The 24,334-nt window shown below is 34.0% G+C and overlaps 1 protein-coding gene across 1 annotated transcript; it reads left to right on the top strand.

The window, feature by feature from the left end:
• The first annotated feature begins 87 nt into the window (after positions 1-87).
• On the top strand, positions 88-18,636 carry LOC134546367 (probable RNA polymerase II nuclear localization protein SLC7A6OS). The gene is made up of 6 exons (XM_063389163.1): positions 88-900; positions 5,023-5,154; positions 5,285-5,452; positions 5,926-6,122; positions 6,245-6,303; positions 18,216-18,636. Exons 1-6 carry the CDS (start codon positions 745-747, stop codon positions 18,428-18,430), a joined length of 927 nt encoding a protein of 308 aa, XP_063245233.1. The 5' UTR covers positions 88-744; the 3' UTR covers positions 18,431-18,636.
• The last annotated feature ends 5,698 nt before the right edge of the window (positions 18,637-24,334 follow it).

The raw sequence follows: 24,334 nt of genomic DNA, 5'->3' as shown, positions 1-24,334 counted from the left end.
ATTGTGGAATCCAAAATGGCGGCCCCATAATGACTGCCAGGGTTAAGGTCAAGTTCAAGGTCATCTATGATGGCCACCAGATGTCATATAGTCATTTATTGACCCCACCACACACCGCACTCCGGCCCCAGTCTCAAGAGGGACCAATATATACTACTAAAATAATTTAATTGTATGCTAAATAAATATCAATTATATATCCTGGTGTGCATCTTGGTAAAATGCTTAGGGTAGTGAGTTTGGCGTCGTGATTATAGGTACCTATTTTTACTATTTTTTTTTAGCAAACTAATTATGAGTTGAAATTCATATTTGTGGGAGAAATTATTTATTAAAAAAACTGGTTATAACAGTAAAATATTAAAATAGTAGGTTGACAGTTAATATATGTAAATCGAACGTACATCGAACAATGTACAGTTATAAATATTTCAGAATACAACATTTTTAAGGACATCTAAAATCAATGTGGTCAACTGGTTACCCTGTTAAAATTTGTTTGTTTATTTTTTAATGTTGTGTAGTGTAGGCGCAACGTCTGGTATAGGTGTTAAATGAATGTGTTGTTCATGTTAGTTAGTATCAATATATATAGTTATTAACTTCTAAATAAACTTCAATACTCCGTAATAATTAATACAGAAAGGAGAATTGTACGTATTTTCAATGACAGCTTAAAACGTCTTGATAACCAACTTCTTAAATTTGTGGATAAATCGCAGTCCCAAATAGAAGATAATATATATGGCTATTGTGCGGTTGAAACGGCGCATAAGCGATGAACCAGTAGAAGCTTTGTTATTGTCATGTAAAAGAAAATGCCTCGAACCGGGTGAAGCTTTAACTGAAGACAATCCATTCTCCACTGTGGTTCAATTTGCGGGGACTGTTACAACCCAGGTATGTAAGTTGATGTTACTTTTATGCACACTAGTGGTTAGTTTTTGTTACTAGAAAGACACATCGGAAAAAAATTATAAAATTTAATTTTTGAGTGATTTTTGTAAACATGTAGTTGGGCGGTATCTGCGAAAAAAAATGTTAAAAATCCGAAAATACTTTTATTCTATGCTCTTTAACTTCCTCTTTTCAATTAAAGCGGCGGAGGTAATAAATTCCAAATACTTTAGGAGATATCGAATTTTTAAATTTCATCACGTAGTTGAGCGGTATTTGCGAAAAAAAATGTTAAAAATCCGAAAATACATTTATTAGATGCTCTTCAACTTCCTCTTTTCATTAAAATTGGTGGAGATAAGAAATTCCAAATACTTTAGGAGATATCGAATTTTTTAATTTCATCACAATTATAGCAGTGCGTTCATGTGGCTTTCAACATTGTTTCTTGTTTACGCGCATCTATTTTTTTATTGGATAATGATGTCACGTGATTGTTCGTGATAGGCCAGAATTCAAATTAACCAATACATGATTATTTACTTCATTTATTGTTTAAAACGATATTTAATTACCGCCTCCAACTTAGGCGAGTCTTTAACGTTTCTAATTTTAAAGTCTTATTTTTTATTGTTGCGGAAGTAATAAGTAACAAAAAAGTTTTACGTGAGTTGTTTCTGTTCATACTTTGTCCCGGTTTGTTAGGTCAGGTCAGTTACATTATAAATACTTTAAAACTAAAGAACCATTGAAATAATTTCATATTATTTCTAATGTTCGCTTAGTTTAAAAGTTTATAATGTAACTGACCTGACCTAATCGACCATTTTCATTAATTAGGCATTCACAAACACACGGCAAAATAAAAAAATGGCGACGGTCGAATGATAAACACAGGTCTTGCTTGCAAAATAAGAACGGCGATTTCTCCTAAAGTATTTGGAATTTCTTATCTCCGCCGCTTTTAATGAAAAGAGGAAGTTGAAGAGCATCTTATAAAGGTATTTTCGGACTTTTAACATTTTTTTCGCAATTACCGCTCAACTACATATGATGAAATTTAAAAATTCGATATCTCCTAAAGTATTTGGAATTTCTTACCTCCGCCGCTTTTAATGAAAAGAGGAAGTTGAAGAGCGTCTAATAAAGGTATTTTCGGATTTTTAACATTTTTTTTCGCAAATACCGCTCAACTACATATTTACCGTGATTTTACAGCTTTTCAAAAGCAGGAATTCTAACCTAATCAATTGTCCACATTATTTAACAGTATTTTTAATGTAGCTAACCTACCTAACTAACTGTTATAACGATAAACTACCGCTAAATTACGTCAAAATCGTAATTCCCTGTAAGGCTTGAGACAGAAGCGGAGATGAATGATGTAAACAGAGATGGAACATACCAAATGGAGTATTTACAATGTGGACATGAACCTATATGGATTAGCTTGGCAATGCTTAATATTAAATTACCTATATAAAAACATTAGGTAAATATGTAGTGTACAGATTATCGTCAAAAAAATTTTTAAAAATCTGAAATAACTTTCATTATATGCTCTTTTACGTCCTCTTTTCAAAACAGCCTGCGGAGATAAGAAATTCCAATTACTTTCGGAGATATAGGCGTTCTTATTTTGCAATACAAGACCTATGTAATCATTTGACCGTCGCAATTTTATATTTTGCCGTGTGTGCGTGAATGCCTAAATAACAGAAATTTTCCATTAGGTAAGGTTAGTTACATTATAAATACTTCAAAATAAATGGAAATTAAAAATAATATCAATTAATTTTATTTGTTGTATAGTTTTAAATCCTTCACGTAAACAAGCAACAATGTTGAATGCGGCATGAGTGCACAGGTTGAAAATTAAAAAATTCGATATCTCCTAAAGTATTTGGAATTTCTTATCTCCGCCGGGTTTAATGAAAAGAGGAAGTTAAAGAGCACAGAATAAAAGTATTTTCGGAATTATAATTTTTTTTTTAAACAAATATCGCCCAAATATGAAAATTAAAAAATTCGATATCTCCTAAAGTAATTGGAATTTCTTATCTCCACAGGCTGTTTTGAAAAGAGTACGTAAAGGAGCATATAATGAAAGTTATTCCAGATTTTTAAAAAAATTTTTGATGATAATCTGTACACTACATATTTACCAAACATTATTTGACTATATCAGTTTAAACTTAGAAATATTTCAGTTATGTCTACTTAGAAGTTAAAATTGAAAATAATCAGTTGATGCTTGGGATTAAATACAACAAGAAAATGTTTTCCTAAAATTCTTATTCAAAATTTTCCTTTGCAGAAAAATGCAATGTTTCAGTTACATTTAAAAAAAATTTTCATTGCATTATAAAGGTGTGTCTAAAACTTTTGCGCTCTGTAGTGTAATATCTGGCAACAGAGCACACCGGAACAAGGACAGCGCTAATGGCATAAATTGTGCATTGGAAAGAGAGTATTAAATTCCCATTTAAACGTACATACAATGCAAACTAAGAATGGGTGGGTGTGTCCACAGCACTTGCTCCACTAGCCTTCCTGGAAGTAAAATAACTGAGTTGAATATTTCTCTAGATTCATTACTTTTATGAAAGTGAATTTTGAGGAAGGTTTTCAACTACAATTTTTTTTTCAGTAATATTTACTTTATTTTATGTATATAACTTCATAATTCTTCCTTATTTATGTGAATGTTTTCATAATCCAGTCAAAATTTATATATATATATATTTTACAGGGCTTATTATGTTAGCTATGTTCTTGATATAGTAAAATTAGGCTATACCAACCTAACCAACCCTTAATTTATAAAATGCTTTGTGAAATATAAAGTTTTTCTAAAGCTAGTCAGGATTAAAATTAGCCTAAATGGATATAACCAAACCTTCAGTCAAGGTAAACACATGTTTCCATACACTCCATAGAAGGATCACAGTCATTGATGCTATTGGACTAAAAAATAATACAAAATTTTAACAAACCGGAACAAAAATAAACACACAATAACGCAACTCTTTCAGATGCTGTAAATGTCTATATCAGCAAGCACATGCATACATTGTCATTTTGTGGCAATCTGTGTGATTTTAATTTAGCACAATATTCAAATGATTGTGGAATATCACAGAATTTCATGCAGTAACAGATAATAAAAACCACAATAAAAATTCCATATTGAAATGGTCATTCACAAATAAATGATCATTTCCATACAGGATAGCCATTTATCTGTGTACTACTTCAGACTACCATTCAATTATTTCTACATTTTAAAAAATTAAGAAAATATAAAATAAAATGTGTAAAAAAGTTTTATTTTATACCTAATTGTTTACTGTCTTTATAATTAGTTTACTGAATACAATAAATAAGCTGTGCAACAAATAACAAGATGTATGGCATGTGATTTTAAAAATAATTTCGGTCTCATGTAGGCTTTTGAAAATATGTTTTTTTTATTAGAATATTTAATCATCACTGCTTATTTGTTAAATATAAAATCGTGTGAATAATATTGCAGAAAACAAATCAAAATTTCTCAATAAATCATCTTAGCCTCATACATACTACATTTTCGAAAAATGTTTTTGACAATGAGCCCCACATGGTGTATTGGTAACAAATAATTTTTTAAAATATTCATTTTTAAATTTTGAATGGAATATCAAATTATTCATGAATGTTGAATACCAAATAATTCATAAATATTTGAATACTCTCAGACCTCTAGCCAGATGGCAATAATGGTACCACGTGACTGCAGCCTTTTTAGTAGAATGAGTACTGTGTAAACAAGGAAACAGGTTTACGTGCAGCATAAAATAAAAAAGTATTAATTGTAAAATTTGGTAAAAGGGGGGGGGGGGGACATTTTGTCTGTTAATAAAGCTTATTCAAAATAGCAGCTTATCAAGATCTACATTTTGTGATGTTTGTTATCAGGATTGCATAAAGCTTATGGAATAATATATTCTTTAAATGTTGATATTAAAGAACTGTCCCAAATTCATCTGTCTTTCACTTTTAGATGATTTTGTTCCGTGCTGTAGAGTCTAGTATCTTACTAGTTTTTTTTTGTGGTAGTAGTGATCAACTGGAGTTTTGTTGTAGGATGAAGATGTTGTCCGACAAGTATCCAAGAAGCTGCGGGAAGCCCCTAAAACTGCTTTTTCCCACGTACCTGACCTGCGCAGCAAGCTGCGGGATGACGTGCGCACAGCATCTCAAGAAAATAGATTCAAGGTATGTAACGGCAGAACTACGTTACATTTAGTCTTGTGTAGTTTTAGCCCCACCTTTGTCTAAGCCATCCAGGTACAGTTTTTTTTCATTTGTACTTTCTCTTGTTAATTTTGTGCTGTGGTTTTTGCAGGTAGTGAATTGTTTCCGTGCGATAGACATAGACGATGTTGCTTCAAATGGTACAGGTGGTGAGGCAAGTGGCAGTGAACAAATGAAGAAACCTTTAACCATTTTCGATATTGTCAGGAATGACGAAAGTCTAGCAGACTTGACCAAACATTTTGAAGATAAAGCCAAGGTAAATTTGACCTTTATTGTTGACATTTCTTGAAAGTTTTGTTTTTGCTACTGATTTTATTTACACATTGCACAGAATTAAATTTTTTGATAATTTGGTTTTGACATTTTTTTTTTTTTATGTAAGTATTCCATGAAAACTTTGTTGTGTATGCAGCCATGGGTACTTGCTTGTAATAAGTTATAAGTTACTTTTTAATAAACTAAGTAAACTTTGAGTATGTGTATGAAAATATCATAAGGCCACACTATGTTAATAAATTCTGTGTGTTGAATGATTGAGATGCAATATCTTTGATTTTGGGAATGTCATTGCTGATTTTTTTGATTTTTCCTAATTTTGTGAAGAAGTAAATAAACATATTTTAATTATTATTAATGTAAATTAATATTTGCGGCCTTTATAAATTACATAATGGTGTCTTAGAAATTGCAATATAGTAAAAAAAAACTCTATTTTTACACTTGTTTCAGGAAGAAGGATTTGCATACGACCTGTATTACGTGGACTTGAATGACATGTTGCTGGAAAACTCTGTTGAATTGGAAGTTTACCAGAAAGATATGTTTTTCCCCAGGGATAAAAATATCAATTCTGATACGGATGATGCGTCTGAAGATTCCAATGCCGAAAGTAATTGGCGAAACGAGTATCCAGATACAGAAGACAGGTATAGTATATCTATGTTAAGTTTTGTTATACATTGTTACATTTAATACAAAATTGAATTTTTATTAAGCTTATTTCTTTATTAATATAATGATGCACAAATAATTTTAATATATTTTTTAGCTGTAGTGTTGATGAAGATGACATGAGAGCGGCAGTAAGGATGGAGAATAACTACTCGGGTGAGTAAAATACTAACATATTTTTAACTTGATTTAAAAGCAGTGTTCATTATACCTAGTTCTAGAAAAATGTTGATTGTGATTTTCTGTGTGTATGAAATTGTATCAGCTGTCATCTGTGTGGCATTTTAGGTCACTGTACTGTATAAAATGACATGTTTGAAAGGAAAAACATTGGTTTTATAACATTGTGTAGCAAGTTCTTCGGGACTTCAAACGACAGAGTATATAGTTACTAACCGTTATTGCAGAGTATATAGTTACTAACCGTTATTGTACAGTGCTTAATTTTAAATTCAGTTCGTTTACTGGTGTATTCTGAAGAAAGACCATATATTGAAGTTGTTTCCATGGCACACTTCCAGAATCTTACTGTCAGACTGATACATAAAAATATAGAGATGGAGAATCTGTTGAGTTCGATGGGGAAGATGTTTTTCTTTTTTTTTGTTTGACGTGACAACGTCTAATAAATCGATGAACGCCGGCTGCAAGCACGAAAAAGTGTCTTGTTACGCACATTGTCCCGTTTTGCTGTGTCACGCTCATTTTATATTGCTCTTTGCTAACCTGAACCTCCTAGCATTGCGACCGAGTCCGTGGCTTAATTCAGTTTTCATGCATTTCAATGTAACATTTTAATTGCTCTTTGCTAACCCGTTCCTCCTAGCATTCCTGCAGAGTCCGTGGCGCAAATATATCATTTTTGACTGCATCTTGGTGTTGGGTAAGCCATTTTCCTTCACATCATCCTTGAAACACTCCCATTCGTTTCCTACTTTTTCTATCATTGTCCTATCCTTAACAGAATAACACAGATTGGAAGAGGTTAAATAGCAAACATGTATAAAAGTTATAGTTAAAATAATCTCTTCGTTAAAGTAATATACATATTTGAATTAATGAGTGCAAATAAAAGTAAATTTATCAATTAAATTGTAGATTTCATTTCACTCCTTCTTTGTATCCATACAAAATAGTGATAATTCAATAAAAATGATTCAATTTTATTCATAAAAGTATGCAATCATTTCGTAATTTTTTTTATTAGCAATCGCTTTAACCTCTTTAAAATTTAAATATATTTCATTTGTTTGAAGTTGTTTACCCACTGAGAATACACCAAGATATTTTTTTAAACCATCAACCATTAGCTCAAGGAGTGAATAAAATAATGATTTAAGGGCAAAAATATTCATAAATCCCTTAAAAGCACAGTATCAAATCCATATAAACATTATTGTAAACCTTCTAAATAATATCTCAGATTTTATAAAATAATTTTTGATAGACTGCAAGGTGTGACCAATATGAGGGGGTTGCAGGGGAAAAAAAAAAAAAAAAATTATATATATATATATATATATATATATATATATATATATATATATATATATATATATATATATATATGGGTGCGTGACCGCAGGCGTTAGAATTTAAACTTAACAGTTAAAGGGATAAGGAACATTATAGGGTACTCAGATATTTGAAACACATGTAATTAATGTAATTAAAATAGATCATTATTCACTCGTGTCCATTACTTCAGTGGAATCTAACAATCATATAATGAGTTTGCATGATTACTAAAATATGACATGTACATATGTATCCATCCATATTGACAATGTCTATAAAAATGTTCACAATTCTAATTTAATTAAATTAGATTTTTATGGAGAAAACTCTTTGTCTTTTGCAACAAAACTAAATTGCAGCACTGTAGCGTTGCTTCACCAACACTACCCTGAAAGTGAAGAGTAAGATGATCAATATTCCCCCCCCCCCTTCTCAACCATTGATAGCCCCCTCCCATTCTCCACCATCAAGCCCCACCCACTCTGTCATTTAGTGTCCCACTCTTGAACTCCTCCCCTTAGTAGCCATTGTTCCATTAAGGGTCCCACCTACCTGGGCACACATACGGTGTGCAGAGGTTCAGGAAAATTGACTCGAGTCAGTTGAAAATCTACAAAAGAAAAAGGTCCTTTCACAGTGCGTCACTATAATTATTATACTGCTTAGTACACCTTATATTGAATGCCTTACACTTGTATAACTAATTCATGTCATTTTGGATGTTATTATATTACCCGAAGTAACTAATAAATCAATTTATTTATCTCCATATCTTGGCTGGACCGCTCATAACTGGACGCCTGGGCGTTTGCCCCTTTCGATCCTCCCCTCCAGACGGCCCATTACAAACAGGTGTAATTAATATCCGAATGGCAAAAACTACTACATATCGCAATATGTTTAAATGAACATAGGCCCCTGTATGTGTATTTTTAGAAAATCTTACAATAATAAATCTTAAAAAGGCTGTAAGCAAGTAAAAGCGTCCATAAAATTGTTTATGCAAAATAAAATGATTTTCTTTTGTATCGTTTTTTTTGGTTGAGAAACATAAATCGATAACGAATGTAATGACTGATACAAAAAATTTGCTTGATGTTCATTTATTTAATTTGTTTGAGTAATGTGTAAGTTTTCAGGATACCATACATCGTTGACTTCTTAATTAGTGTATTGCGGCCTCTTCACGTCACACATTACGACCCTCCTCAAGATTTATAAAAATTATTTTAGCCACACAACACTCTGTGCCCAATATTGCTCGGAACTGCCACTCGCTTGAGCAGTCTAGCCTTCCACTGAGCGTGGCTGAGCATTCCTGCCACAAGGACATCGGGGAACGCTGTCCTGGGCCCGTCCTACCCTCCTCCCTCACCGTGCGGAAAGAAGACCACATGATCCACCGCCGATAGCATGTCAAACAACACCTCGGCTCCATTCATACAACCTTGAAGAGAGGGGTAGGGGGAAAATACATGGCGAGTCTAAGCAGTTTGCCTCTTTGCCGCGAGAGTGCTGCACTGTACGGCCTTTAAATATTACATCTGTCTGAAAAATGCAAGCTTTTGTCTTAGCTGCTCCAGCAAAAAAGCTACGCAATTAAACATCAACATTGTTGATGATATACATCATTTAAATGTTTAACAATGCACGTGTGGTAAAATGTTTCTACCTTTTTGATACAAACTCATTTAATTTAGTGTTGAAAGTTGTTAGAGCGCCACTTGAAAAAATGTATTTTCATCTGAATTTAAAACTCAATATTTTAAACTTTTGAAGCACAGTTTTAAGAATATTTTTGCATCAGGGTATTCTTTATACTTTATTGTTTTGTAAAAACAAGTTACTTGAAAAAAATGTTGCACTTCTTTCATGCTGGAGGTTCTGCGAAACATGATAAAATTTTAATTAAATTGTTCAAAAATTCATTAATATATATTTTTTATTTTTTTTACAGGAACTCATATTTGTAATGTAATGAACAATTTCACGAAAGGAAATCTTTATCTGAGCAATTTTAATTTAGGGATCAATACCCCTTAAAGAATCACATTCCTGAGTGTTGCACGTTTTGTTACGCTCTGATGAGGTGGAAATCACAGAACAATTATGGACTTTTGAACAAAGTATGCACATCAGATAAACAAAGTACTCTTCATTGTTTCGTTTAAAACCTACATATGATCCAATATCACAGATGAGAGTTGAAAAAATACGTGTGCCAAAGTTTAAGTAAATGTGCTATAGTGTGTAGTAATTCACTTGAACAATATAACTTAACAATGAAGTACACAATGGATTTTCATAATTGTATCAAATATGTGGACCTGCAAAGAGTTCTGTTGTCTTTCTCTCTACTTTATTCGTTATTCCCACTTTTCAAACCCTATGCTATTGAGCAATATTTTTAAATTTTCAACTTACATTACCTCTTCCCTTCCCGTTACTGTATAATGATATCATCACACAACTTCCCCTTCCTGTTGTAAAATTCATTGCTACCTTAGAAGATGAAAATATTGAGCTGTTTCAAAATTGTTGTAAATCTTCTAAATATTACCAAAAATTTTTGTCCTATTCCTTTTTGATACTTTAGCCAGGGGCATCTCAAGGGCAGGGCAACCCAGGCAACCGCCCAGCACCCCGCGACTATCAGGGTTCCACGCGATGTTTTTCATTTTTATTTTGTTTGTCTAGTTTCTTTTTAAAATATAGACACTGATTGGAAAAAGAAAATTAAAAAAAAAATTAGCCTGTACTTTAAAGTGCTGGTCAAAACAAATTTCAATTCATGATTTCGTATTAGAAAAGCTTTCAAATATTTTATTGACGTGTATAATTATGCCATTCCACTGGTATTTGATGGTAAGCATTTATAAAACGAAGATAATTGGTCATGAAATAATATCAACATTCCTGAATATAAATTATGAAAACCTTCGTTGATATTTAAGTTCCAGGTTGGCTTCAAATTTTGTTTGAAAGAGTTTATTTTTATAATCTTCTGGAGGAGGGCCTCCATAAAAGTAAAAAGCCCAGGGTGCCGCAAAGTCTGGGGCTGCCATTGCCTTTAACTCTCAGGACAAGGGGGTAATTATATATTAGTGTTCAACTTGTGAGCTTAAATGGGTATTTTATTTCCATGGTAGTTTTCACAAGCGGCACAGCACAAAAACTACCTACCTGTACCGGTCCACTGTCAAGCTCATAGCCATGTAATTTTTATTGTAATTAGTGTTATAGAAATTCTTTGGAATATTCAAGAACACATAGGGTACTTTTCACATAAAGTTTCTGGAATTATCTACACTGGTACTATGTAAATTGGATTTATGCTGGCCTTCCTTGTACCTTTGAATATATATACTGTATAGAAGTCGCCAGCCCAGGTTAAAATTTCTAATACAGTTTTGAGGTAGTTGGTTAATTCACCGCCGCAATCGCCACCATCTCTAGGGCATCGACTTGTGGTGGTCCCTAGCAGACAAGTGTCGAACTCTTCAAACACCCCTTCCCCCTCCTGGTAAACGAACTTGAGCTGCAGTGAATGATAGATGGGGGGTGCGGGGAATGACAGCGGGCGACAGAGCTGCGCACTAACGTGTAAATAACAACTAAGACGATACAGGGCGTTACGGCAGCGCACTGCAGCGGTGAAGTATCTAAGCTGCTCATCATACGCTTCTGAAAAACGTAGAGTAAATCCTATCCACTCGCGACTTATATACAGTATATATATTCAAAGCTTGTACTGACATTTACCTGTGCCTGTAGGCCCGGCTGAAAGGGATTTTTGGATTGTATTGCATCAACTTGGTTCCCTCTCCAGAGGGCCATAGTCACTCTGTTAGTCTTACCTCCGTTTTGTTGTGTGTGATGCGTGTCAACTGGCATGGCTCCTGACGCAGCAGTGGCGGATACATGGATTTATTTCAGGAGGGGATTTGAAAATAATAAATGAAATAATAATTTTTGTATTCAGAAAACTTGTATTAAAAATGACTAAAAAGGGTTTGGAATGTTATATTATCATTTACGACTGCATCACTGCCTTTGTGATTGTGATCTCACTTTTGTTTCATAACTTCAGTTTGGGGGGGGATATATCCCCCCATCCCCCCTGCATCAGCCACTTGTTAGCTCTATTTTCTTGTCTTCTTGCATTATGGGTAAACTGGGTGGGAAGTGGTGGAGGGAGAAAGATGAATGGGAATTCCGTGGTGCTGCCAGTCTCCTTCATTTGGTGATAGAAAGATAATGTGGGTTGACCTAGGCACAGGCTGGTTGATGACCATCAGGGAAGAGAGAGTGAGTAGATGAAAATATTCAGCTTTCGTGCAATGCCTGTTATCACTTTGTATCATAATGCATTTGATTTTGGCAAACCAGTCATGGATCTTACAGAAATAGACTTTTAGTGACAAGATTCACAGTGTGGGTTTTCCTAAAGGCATGATGTAACTATAACTAGTTATAATACTTAGATTAAGCAGGGGTATAGGGTCAGAAGCAATTTTGGGTGAAATTGGAATTTGTTCAAATGTACATAGCAGCAGTTTTAAAGGTCAGCCCATCACAGTCCTAGAGCCCTCTTTAAAACTTTTGGCATGGGTTTTAATCTGCTGACAGGCAGAGTATCTCTACTACTTGATCAAGATCACTAGCTTTGAGGTACCCCCACAAGAAAAGTAATTAAGTGTGGTAAAGTTCCTTTGTAAAATATACCAAAGTGAACATATGTGGTGAGAATTAAGAAAATATGTTAGTAAGTTTTATCTTGAACAATTTTGGTTCAAATAAATCATTGTTTCTTCACCTAACTTTTAAAGGTGTTCTGCTATAAACAAATTAGAGAAAGTTAGTACTGTTCTCTTTCAAGATGTCAAGGTGCATTTGTGGATATGTTACTAAAATTTATTTATTTTTATTTTTGCTTTTTCATTTTGTTTTGATGTTTGTATTTGCTCTGGGATACTGCAATTGTACCGAAAATAACAGATTGTTTAATTCACTGGAATACTATTTAAGTTTTCAGATTCCCCAGAATATGGTCAATTTGTATTGTTTTTAATCAACTGTGTATTGTGTTAAACGTATAAATGTTTGTAAATAATGAAACAATTATGAAAATTTTTAGTGTCGCGGATATGTTTTAGATATTGCTTAGAAAATGTTCTTGCACGCTCGGCTCAGGTGGAACGTAACAATGAGTCATGCTTTTTCGTGCATGCAGCCGGCGTTCATCGATTTATAAGACGTTATGTCAAAAAGTTACATATATTGATTATTCTTTAGAAAGAGTGAAGGCGTATGTGACAGATGAAAGTGTGACTGAGCTAAAAGTTGTCCATAATCGGGTAGAAACTGGAATGAGCCGATTTGCAGTAATGAAGCTAATTGGTGGTCAGTCAATTGGTTTATAACTCTGTTTTTGCGAGGCTTAATAGTAGAAAATGCCTGTTCACAGCTGTCAGAATATGCAAACAGTACAATTATCTTCTGAGCGTGTGATTTCAGGTTTGGGAAACTTTATTTTGACACAGCCTTGTAGAACTCAATTTTAGAATCATTGAGAAATAGTTGCTTCAATTCAGTGTTACATTACAACTCAATCAGTTCGAGCTGAAATTCTGGTTTGGCTTATTCACAATCCACATTAAATTGCATGCTAAAAATGTCCAGGTCCTGTTCGATAACTTTGAAGTCTTGGAATCTTCATTCAAATTCTTCATGAAGACATTTCACGCTTTCTCATAGCTCTTAAGTTTGTCTTCCCTAACTGCAATTGTTTTTAGTCTTGGAAAATGAGTAAAGTCTTTCTTGACTAGTTTGGAAAATAGATTCAATTCGTATGTGTAACCCCCGATATGAACCCAAATATCATGGATTAATTGATTTTTTTTCCTGGAGTTTAAAGGTTTAATTTATTGATGTGACTGAGAAAATCTGTAAAAATGTAAAGTCCGAAAGCCATATAATATCTTTCAAATGTTCACACTCGTCCATTCCTTTTTCTTCCATGAAAGAGATTATTTCGTCTTTTAGATCCCAAACTCTTTCAAAAACCAGTCCTGCACTGAGCCATCTTACTTTAGTGTAGTAAAGTACATCAAAATATTCAGACTTAAATGAGTCAAGAAACTCTCAAAATTGTATATGATTGAGTTCTTGTGAATGAATGCTATTAACAAGCTTAATTAATAATAATATCAAGCACGTGTTACATGTCTAGAGCAGATTTACACAGAGCTTCTTGATGTATGACACAATAAAGAAACACAACTTCGTTCCCAGGAAGTGATTAATTTAATATGCCTACAAAACCAGATTTTGTCCCTGTCGTATTCGGTGCTCCATCAGTAGTAATGTTACAAATATTGGCCAAAGGTACTTTCAAAGACATGATAATTTCTTGAAATTCTTGAAAAATGTCTGATTCTTTTGTCTTTCTCTTTAATGAATGCATGCAAGCTAATGAAAGTTGTCATCAATACCTCTTATAAATATCGGTGTTAAGCTGTGTCAGTTATGTCCATACTTTCATCCAATGCAAAAAAAAACAGAATTTAAACTCGCTTATCTTTGACTCTAGTTATGAGACAAACTGCGTATCAATTACTTAAATTCTAAGGGTAATTTTTTTTTGAGACAAACTTACTGTCTCAAAATCCTTTGTTTTGTCAGGACACATAATGTAACATACTTGGAGCATACAAGTTTTTACAAATTCACCATCAGAAAATGCTTTGTTACCTTTTGCAATATTGTATGCTACAACGTAACTGGAATGTTTAGCTAGCTTTTGAGAACAGCTTTGTTTTTTAAAAAAATTTTGCTGACCTGTCAGTTTTTTATGTAGAGCTCCTGCTTTTTGCTTCCATTCTTCTTCAGTCATAGTTTCATAAGTGGTGTTATGTTTTGCCATGAAGTGTCGTGAGAGGTTGAATTCCTTGAATGCGGCTACAGTTTCATTGCAAATGAGGCACACAGGTTTATCTTTAATAGGCGTGGAAAAGTATTTCCAAATCCACTCATTTTTAAAAACACAACATTCCTAATCAACTTTGTTTTTTACTTGCCATTGTAATGATCAAAAATGTCAAAAAGCACTACCAACAAAGCCAGACACACAGCCGTAGAGGTGACTTGACACTGACTACGTGACTGTCCGAACTACACTGACCTTGAGAACAGATGAAACGAAAATGGTAGCGTCCGATTTGTTCCGAACTTAGCTGAGCAACAATGTGTGCTCTACAGGCCAGGCACTGTGAAGACACCATTGTGAACACTGCCACACACATTGTACTCCACATCACCTACATGAGGTTGCCTGCAAACTCAGTTAATATTAGATGCGATAATACCGTACTTAAAACTCAATGAGAAGAAAACCGTTAATTCTATTCTAGCTACGCAGAAAATACATTTTGTCCTATGTGTAATTGTAGGGGTTTTCAAAACAATGTCGCGGGCCGGATTGACTAGCCCGAAGGTCCGTACTTGGCCCATGAATATATTAGACTTATTAAGCCAGGGGAAGTTTAAAATTCATAGGTCCTCGGTTACTCGCACGTTCATGCAACTTTGGGATTGTTCTTTCTGAGAAGCATAATTTGCAAATTGTTTAGATAACGTTATTATACTGGGTGATTTCAATGTGCCTGGTATATATTGGCTAAATTCTCAGTCTGATAGTATAAATTATAGAGGCTTATCAGCCAAAGCTATGGCTATATGCAATTTCACAACAGATTTAGGCTTGTCTCAATTCAATTATACTCAGCAGCCCATCCATCTTTTAGATCTTTGTTTCTCTAATTTACAATATTGTTTGGTCAGCAAATCATTAAATCCTCTTGTTACGGAAGATATTTATCATCCTGCTATCATAATTAATATCAAAATGGATATATTAACAACGGATGTTAATACTACGTCTTCTTATCTGGACTACAAAAAAGGTGATTATTTAAGTCTATTTATGGCAATTAAAGAACATGACTGGTCTACACTGTACAAATCGGATGATGTTAATCTAATGGTTGATTTTCTCACTACTACTTTGATTAACTACATCAAGAACTACATCCCGAATAAAATAAATAAAAAATCCAGTTACCCACATTGGTATTCCAAACAACTTATAGAAACATTAAAATCCAAAAAACATTTCCATAAGTTATATAAAAGAAATATGAACCCCTATTATTATGATTTATTTTCTCAATATCGTAGACAGGCCAAAAGTCTCATTTCTCGGGACAAAAATTTTTGGCTACAAAATCTTAACAATAAAGTTAAAAAAAAATCCAAAAAATTTTTGGCGCTATGTAAAAATTATGAAAGAAGGATACAGACAGAAATTATCTCTTAAAATCAATGATAGCGTTACCAATGACCCAGTACTTATTGCTAACAGTTTTGCACGTCATTTTTCTAGTATTTATATAACTCCTACAAATAATTTAAATTACTCAATTTCTGAAAACAGTAAGTGCTCTATTCCTATGAATACCATATCTGAGAGCCTTGTACTTTGGGGAATTAAATCATTGAAATCCACTATGTCAACTGGGCCCGATGGTATTCCAAATTTTATTATAAAAGGATGTGCTGTTATTCTGGCCCCTATACTTAACTTTATTTTCAATACTAGTATAAATAGCGGAATTTACCCCAAAAAATGGAAAATTGCAAAGGTAATACCTGTACATAAGAAAAATAGTAAACTTAATGTTGCAAACTACAGACCGATATCACTTTTAAATGGATTTGCTAAAGTATTTGACAAAATTATATGTAAGGATCTTGAATTTAATCTTAAAAATAGACTCTCCGACTGTCAACATGGGTTTAGAAAGGGGAAATCTACTACTACTAATTTAATTAGTTTTGTTAACCCAATCTATTCAGAAGTAATAACGCGGGGTCAAGTTGACGCATGTTATTTTGACTTAGCCAAGGCTTTTGACACTGTTAATCACTGTATTTTATTAACAAAATTATCAAATATAGGATTAAGCGATAAATATCTAAAGTGGTTCAATAGCTATTTATTAGATAGAATCTTTTATGTTTCAATTAATAATATTAAATCTGATCTACATATAGTTAGTTCTGGTGTACCCCAGGGTGGAACATTATCCCCTCTTCTATTTAACATTTTTATAGATGACATTACCAAAGTATTACAATTCTCTAATTGCCTACTTTTTGCTGATGATCTTAAGATTTACAGAAAAAATTTCTCTTCATCTAGACTGTAAACTTCTTCAAAATGACATCTCATCAGTTTTCGATTGGTGTAAAAGAAATCTTGTTGACCTTAATTATGAGAAAACTACATCTATAACCTTCTCCAGAAAACATCATATCATTGCTTCTGATTATAAACTTGGTAATCATGTTATCTTGAAGTCAGTTTGTGTTAGAGATTTAGGTGTCTTACTTGATAATAAATTGTACTTTCATAACCATATTGAATCTCTTAGATCGCAATGTAATAGATTGTTAGCGTTGATTAAATATATTACTTTCAATGCCACTAATTTAGATTCTATTGTTAGTTTATATTTAGCTTTAGTAAGATCCAAGATTGAGTATGCCTCCGTGGTCTGGAACAATATCACAAAAACAGATAGTGACAAACTAGATAAATTACAAAATAAATTAATCAATATCATTAATCAAAAGACCAACATTACCAACAATTCTAATAGTCTATCCTCTCTCAGATCTTTAGCTCTAAGAAGAGAGCTATTGGATGCCCTTTTTATCTATAACTGTTATACCAATAAAACAAAATGCAATTATATTCTAGATAATACTGGGATTAAAGTACCTACCTATAACAGTCGACAGACACCTTTATTATTCTCCTTAGGCAAATCAAATGATATATTATACAGAATTATATCAAATTTTAATAAACATGGATGCTATGTCTCTCTATCAAAAAATAATTTAAATATAAAACAATTTTTCTTATCTTAATTTAATTTGAATATGTTTAAGGTTAATGATGCTACCATATTTAATTTTTTTTTTATATAATCAGGTTCTGGATTATCATTACTGTTGTTATAGAATTATGAAACTTGTTCTTGGTTATCTGTTAGTTGCCTGCTGTATTGTCTTGTGTATGTGTTATTATAGTATTGTCCTCAATGTTATTCATTTTGTTTCATGTATTTGTTTTGTTTATGTATTTTTTTATGTTTATCGTGCCTACCACCCATGGCCTTATGCCGTTGGTAGGCATGTAACAAATTGATAATAAATAAAATAATGAGTATTCCATATTTTTAATGTGGCTAACCTAATCTAACCAACATTTCACATTAGTTATATATGCTATAGCTATAGAACAAAAATGAATAATTTTAATATTTTGCAAGCAGTTAACTGAGAATCTGTAAATATAGCTACCGTTTTGCCAGTAGTCATAGTTTCACTTTATTCAATAGCATTACTACAACTATTAAAATAAAATGCTACTATTTTGTTATTGGTAGTATGAGAGTAAAATTGTGCAATGTGTTTTTCAGCTGATCTGTCCAGCGATGATGAACATCTGCTGACAATGAGTGGTTTGAAACTGGACGCTAGTGATGTTCATCAATATGGCATTAGCCAGGCATACTCCAAAGCTTTACATAAACACGACCATAGTTATGCATGGACTGCAGAAGCTAGTGACGACGACGAATATTCCAACGGTAGTGATTCAAATGACTCCATGAATGAGGAGTATTCAGATTGAATTTTACATTGAAATTTTTTTTAAGCTTGCCATGTGTATTTCTTGTACTGTGTTGATGTACATATATATTTTATTTCACTCTGAACAGAACTGCTGTATTTACTGATGTGTGCACAACATTTTGTGATTCTCTTCTATGTCATCACAATATGTCATATGTGATACTATGTAGTGAAATATAAAATAGTAGTTTTACTAAACAAAAATAAGGATATTAAAACTTTATTTGTGCATGTACGAGATGGATGGTCAAGAGGCAATGTTGTCAGATTGTGCACAAGAGCTGAAGGGGCCCACCACACACTGTTCAATATGAGTGGGATATATGTATATATTTTTTTTGCAGCTTTCACAAGCTTCCCACTTTGATAATTGTATATTCTTATAAAATTAACACTATTATTATTGATAAAAGATTAGCTAACAAGCTACTAAGTTACTACATGAATCTGTGTTTGTTTTATTAAGTAAGTCAGGTGTCAAGGCAGGGTTTCTGCAGACAGGGAACACTTGGGGAATTGAAAATGTGTCTCGAAAACCTGGAAACACAGGGAAATTAACTAATTTTAATTACCAAACTGGATCAGTAATTTTTTTGTTTATAAATCCCTCACTTAGCACATTTTCAGATTGCGTGAATTCATTTAGCACAATGTTAATTTTACTGCCCCAGTCTTGAATAGCATGTCTGTAAATTTCAGTTGGCACGAAATCACCACAGGCAAAAAAAAAGGTCTGGCATGACACCACGAAGTCTGTTTCAACTTGGTAAACAACAGATGTACTGTGGTATGCAGTGAGCCATATGAGGGGGGAAGAGATGCACGCGCAGGTCTGACTATGCTATTGGCTGTTTTACAAACATCAGCTATAGTAAGTTAATTTGCGACTGGAGTGTAAAGAACCAAATGTTTGTATGTCCGCGCGTATGCCGCCGTGCCGTACCGTTGTCGCTCGGCCTCAGACCGGGCCGTGATGAACTCAGTCTAGCCAGTGGCAGGGAACTCGCACAAATACAAGCAACATCTGCCCATTTGTCTGCCAGTAACTGTAGTTGCACAAGCACCTGCAGTTGGAATATGGCTTCAAAGTGAGAGCATAATGCATTGTGTTCAATTATTTGAGACAAAGCTAGAAGTATCACGGCGTGCAGAATGTCATGAAGGCCACACTTATATTCGTCACACTTTAGATTTAAGCAAGTCAACTGTGCGCACAATCGTACAAAATAAGGACTCTATCAAACGTTTATTTAAGTGTAATGCGGTTGGTTGTACTAGCAGGAATATATTTTACATTAGATACCGGAACAGAACTGAACAGATTATTCACATGGAAAAGGTTGTTAAATTAATGGTGCAATGAAAAAAAAAATCACAGGCCTGACAGGATTGGTGTGGTCCAAGCGGTGATACACGAATAAGCACTTTAATTTTTTAAAAATTAAAATGTATTTATTCGAACAGTAATATCAGTTTCACTGCCAGTAAAGGATGGTTTGGAAAGTTTACGTAAAGATACTCGACATGAGTTAAAGGTCATGCTTGGGTGGGCAAGTCAACCAGCCAACTGGCGATAACTATCTGCCGTTACGCGGTGTCGTGTTTGTCATACAAAGTATTTAATGTTAGGCTTATAAAGATAAATGATGTGACATATTTATCTTTGAGTGTTATTGTAGGCATTTATATTACGTAAAGAATATTTCCCTACACATTTTGGAACACATTAAGTAAATTAGCCTTGCTATTTATGGAGACCATGCTTCAGAATACGCAGTTTCGGATAACACAAACAGTTTTACGAACACATTAGTCGTGCTAAGTTAGAGATTGCTGTACTAATATTTATTTATTTAATTTCTGTGAAAAACCAGTCATTATTTTAATCAGAAATTCATGTATAGTTGAAAACCCATCTGTTATCATTAATTAAATTTGAGAACAATAATTAGTGAATTAACTGTGTTATTGATTTAATCATTTTAAGCACGATCAAATGTCGATCATTCATCTGGTCTCAATTATTAAATGATTTTTTCAAAGTTTGAACAAATATAGTAGTTTTATATAACAACTGGGGCAGCTTTGGTGGCATAGCATTGATGGAAATGATGACAGTGTAAACTGTGTATGAACAAAAGATCTTATGTCAGTTTTACATGTTGACTGTGATCAGAACCTGTTTTGATACATATTAGTGTGAATATTTATGTTATCATGCAAAATTGATTAATGAGACAGGATGAAAATGTTTGGTTGGACAAGGAAAACTCAGGGATATTGTTTAGAGTAAGTTAAAGCAGTGCTGTCAAGTATTACGGATTTTCCATAATCCTTACTGATTTAAACATTCAGTTACGGAATTACAGAGTTTGGTTTCTTTATTATGGACACAAAGAAATTTAACGAGTAAAATAGCTCCTGTTTAGTTGTTCCGAGACATTTTCAGGGCAGCGCAATACATTTTGTACCATAAATCTCACACATATAGCCTATTAGCAATGTCTATGGAACTGTACAAGTAGTATTGTATAAGTTTACAGCACGATAATTTTTGTAAATGTGGTAAGTTTATGTTTTGGCAACATTAGAAAGGTGCCCGAGTTGGCAACAGCCAACACTGAAAACCAGAACAAATTCTTGTAGTTGGGGTGTGTTTTGTGTTGCCATTGTTTGATTTAACATGGGAAAATGAAGTGTGCTGCTGTTCCTTCTACATCTAGCTGCAGAAAAATAGTTCAGAAGTATCGTGAATGTTACACAAAAGAGTGGCCATGTTTAGTTGCTATGAAAGCATCTGAAAATTGCACGTGGGGGTCGTGATGACTGCAGACACCACATTGAATTGAAGAAGCATCAAGACTAAGGTAAAGTGCTAACTGTACACAAACCTATTTCACCTTTTTTGTAAAATTTAGTGAAAGTGAGAGTACAAAAACTGAATCTGTGGTTATTGTGTATCCAGTATACATAGTTTTATAATTCATATTTACACAATTAAATATGTTTTAGTTATGGCACAGTTTCACATCACAAACACATTTAACTGCTTACTTTATTTTAATATTTTACGTTAGAAATTAGAATACAATTCGATACACTACACCGAACAATTGATCTTGGAGACAATGTTCCTTTTTGCGTATCCAGTCTTCTTGCGTAGTCACGTAGTCATGATGCATTGGAGCCTCTTAGACTTGTATCTACGTAACCAAGTAGCCTTGTAATGTTATAACATAATGCTGGTGGAGCAGTTGGAGCCAAAGAGAAAATTCAGCCAAAGACGGATGCGGCAATTGGAGCCTTGTAGACTTGTAGCTACGTAATCTAAATATATATAACTCAAAGGTGACTGACTGACATAGTGATCTATCAACGCACAGCCTAAACCACTGGACGGATCGGGATGAAATTTGGCATGCAGGTATATATTATGACGTAGGCATCCGCTAAGAAAGGATTTTGATTAATTCTACCCCCAAGGGGATAAAATACCACTCACTGACTCACTCATCACGAGATCTCTAAAAATATACACCCAATTTACTTGAAATTTAGCATAGTTACTCATTTTGTGATGTAGACGCTCACTAAGAACGGATTCTGCGGAAATCCGATCCCAAGGGGAGTTTCGGGGGCGTAATATATCAAAATTTCCAGTTTTTGGTAGGAAATCACCATGGCAACGGCTGTTGCTTTGTTGATGCTTCATTCATCTCTATGGCAAAGACTATTTCATTGTTAGTGCAGTCCTCATCACCGTTGAAATTTTGGCGGGTACTTTAAATATCAAAAATTGCCCTTTTTTTTCAAGTATATAAATTTTACAGACTTGAAACTTCACAGTAATGTACCTTATGTTACCCGTGGGTGGTTAAAACCAGGCAAGAGTGGGTAATTTGTCTGCATGAGAACAGGATTTTGCATTGTTCATGCCTTCTGCGTCTCCATGGCAACGGGCATCGCGCGGCAGTGGCGTACCAACAAGGAGGGGCATGTATAATGAGCGGCGCAAGAGTGATCTGCCTGCAGACTGCCGTAGCGAAGTACGGGTACATCAGTTGTATGTTGCGTGCACGAGTCGGGAAACCATCGGTGCTATTCATTTTCTCTCCGGTACATTATACAGCATTGTAATAAATTTTCGCTGAATTTTTTTTTTTATTTACCATTACTGTAAATGGGAGATGTGGCTTAATTTTTTTCCATTAGTATAGCCGTGCGAAGCCGGGTCGGGCAGCTAGTCAAAAATATTTTGGTAATTGTACAGCTTCAAATTACAAACACATTCAACTGCTTACTTTATTTTCATTTTTTTATGTTAAATGCAATTTGATATGTTTCACAGAATAATTTTTTCCAGGAGCAATGTTCCTTGAAATTTGACGTCGTTTGGGGCTTCGTCCCACAGAACCCGATATGTCACCGCCCCTTCTATGTACTGTCCTCATGGTATTTGAACTTCCTGCTGGCGATATATGTGTGTTAGTGCACCATGAACTACTGCAAAAGGACGCAGTCGAGCCAGTAGTAAATAGTAATTAACATTGTAATCTTTTTTTTTATGTTATGAGTGTCCATGTTCTTTCAGGTTTTCGTAAGCAATCAGACATTATTACATTTAAGTTACAACTTAACAGCAATGGACCCAGACTGCCAAAGTCCATCTTATGTTTTATTAATTGGAGTTGTAATGGTTTTACAATTCGATTCATTACACCGAACAATTTATCCCGGAGACAATGTTCCTTCTTACGTATCCAGTTTATATCAAAGCTATATAATGCATATCCTCAAAATCAAAAATATTGTTAAAGGGTTTTGAGTGTGAAATAATTATGTTGTAATTTTGAGGGTAATATTTTGTTTTTAACTTATGTACGTCAGCGGCAAAACTTGTAATCGCCTAACGGTTCTTACAATTTGGTGCCATTGCACCGACGAACTACCAAGCGGCCATGTCTCTCTCCAGTCACTTTGCATCACCACCTGAGGAAAGATGCTCTCCGCACTCCATTTACTGACCGTAGTATTTCTGTTCTTATATTGAATCAAAATCATTCGCTAGTTATCCTCAAAGCTTACCTTGAAGGTGCGGTTGCTTATTCTAATTACGTAGAAATCTGCCTGTCGGATCTTTGTCACTAACGGGAACTTATTATCCAGCCATGAGGTAGCCTGGACCCTCAGTAGACCGGTCGTGCTGCAAGGTGTTTTACAGCTTTTATTTTATAACCATAATTATTGTATGAATAACTTTTCACGTAATGCAGTGCAGTAAATACTAATTTCGCTTATCTGGTGTTCTTTCATATTCGCCTGACCATGTGCATGTCTGTGACTACCATTTATGCATGAGCATTTATTATAGCTTGCCCGACGCTTAGAGCAGGCCAGGTTCCGGTGATTTTCAAGCACTGGGGAAACAAGTCCCGTCCCCACACGGGTGAAGTCATGCCTCGGGAGTGGAGAGTCTGCCGGGTCCATGCCCCTTAGACACGGTGGCGTCCAATCCCCGGCCACATAAAATTTAATACATATTTTCAAAATTAAACATATTGTAATTATACAGATTTGCACTACAAAAACTAATTCAGTTCTTTACTTTTAATATTTTATTTTAAAAATACAACTGGATACACAATAAGGAACAGTTATCTTAATTTGTTTTGGACTATGTTTCCAGATTGTAAAGTAGCCCAAAAGTGTGGATGTGCACAACCAAAACATCTGCATTAGTACAGTGTATGGCAAAACAAACTAAAGAAGAAATTGCATTTGTTTTGCAAGTTTCAGCACAGACATAAACGTTGTTAAACCATGCAGGTATTAGTTAGTCTATGGAGTGGGTGGGTGTTCTGAAGTTTAAGTCAACTGTTAGTAATTGGATATCAAAACAAAT

The sequence above is a fragment of the Bacillus rossius genome, chromosome 1 (genome assembly GCF_032445375.1).
Source record: "Bacillus rossius redtenbacheri isolate Brsri chromosome 1, Brsri_v3, whole genome shotgun sequence".
NCBI classification, from domain to species: Eukaryota; Metazoa; Arthropoda; class Insecta; order Phasmatodea; family Bacillidae; genus Bacillus; species Bacillus rossius.
The sequence above is the reverse complement of the archived record's forward strand: the minus strand, read 5'-3'. Positions and strand labels throughout refer to the sequence as shown.

What these genes read in the sequence shown, in the direction of transcription:
- LOC134546367 (XM_063389163.1), top strand. Translation starts at nt 745, where the DNA reads ATGGCTATTGTGCGGTTGAAACGGCGCATAAGCGATGAACCAGTAGAA. An exon ending in CGGGGACTGTTACAACCCAG is followed by an intron (nt 901 to 5,022) that starts GTATGTAAGTTG and finishes GTTTTGTTGTAG; the next exon opens with GATGAAGATGTTGTCCGACA. An exon ending in ATTTTGAAGATAAAGCCAAG is followed by an intron (nt 5,453 to 5,925) that starts GTAAATTTGACC and finishes CACTTGTTTCAG; the next exon opens with GAAGAAGGATTTGCATACGA.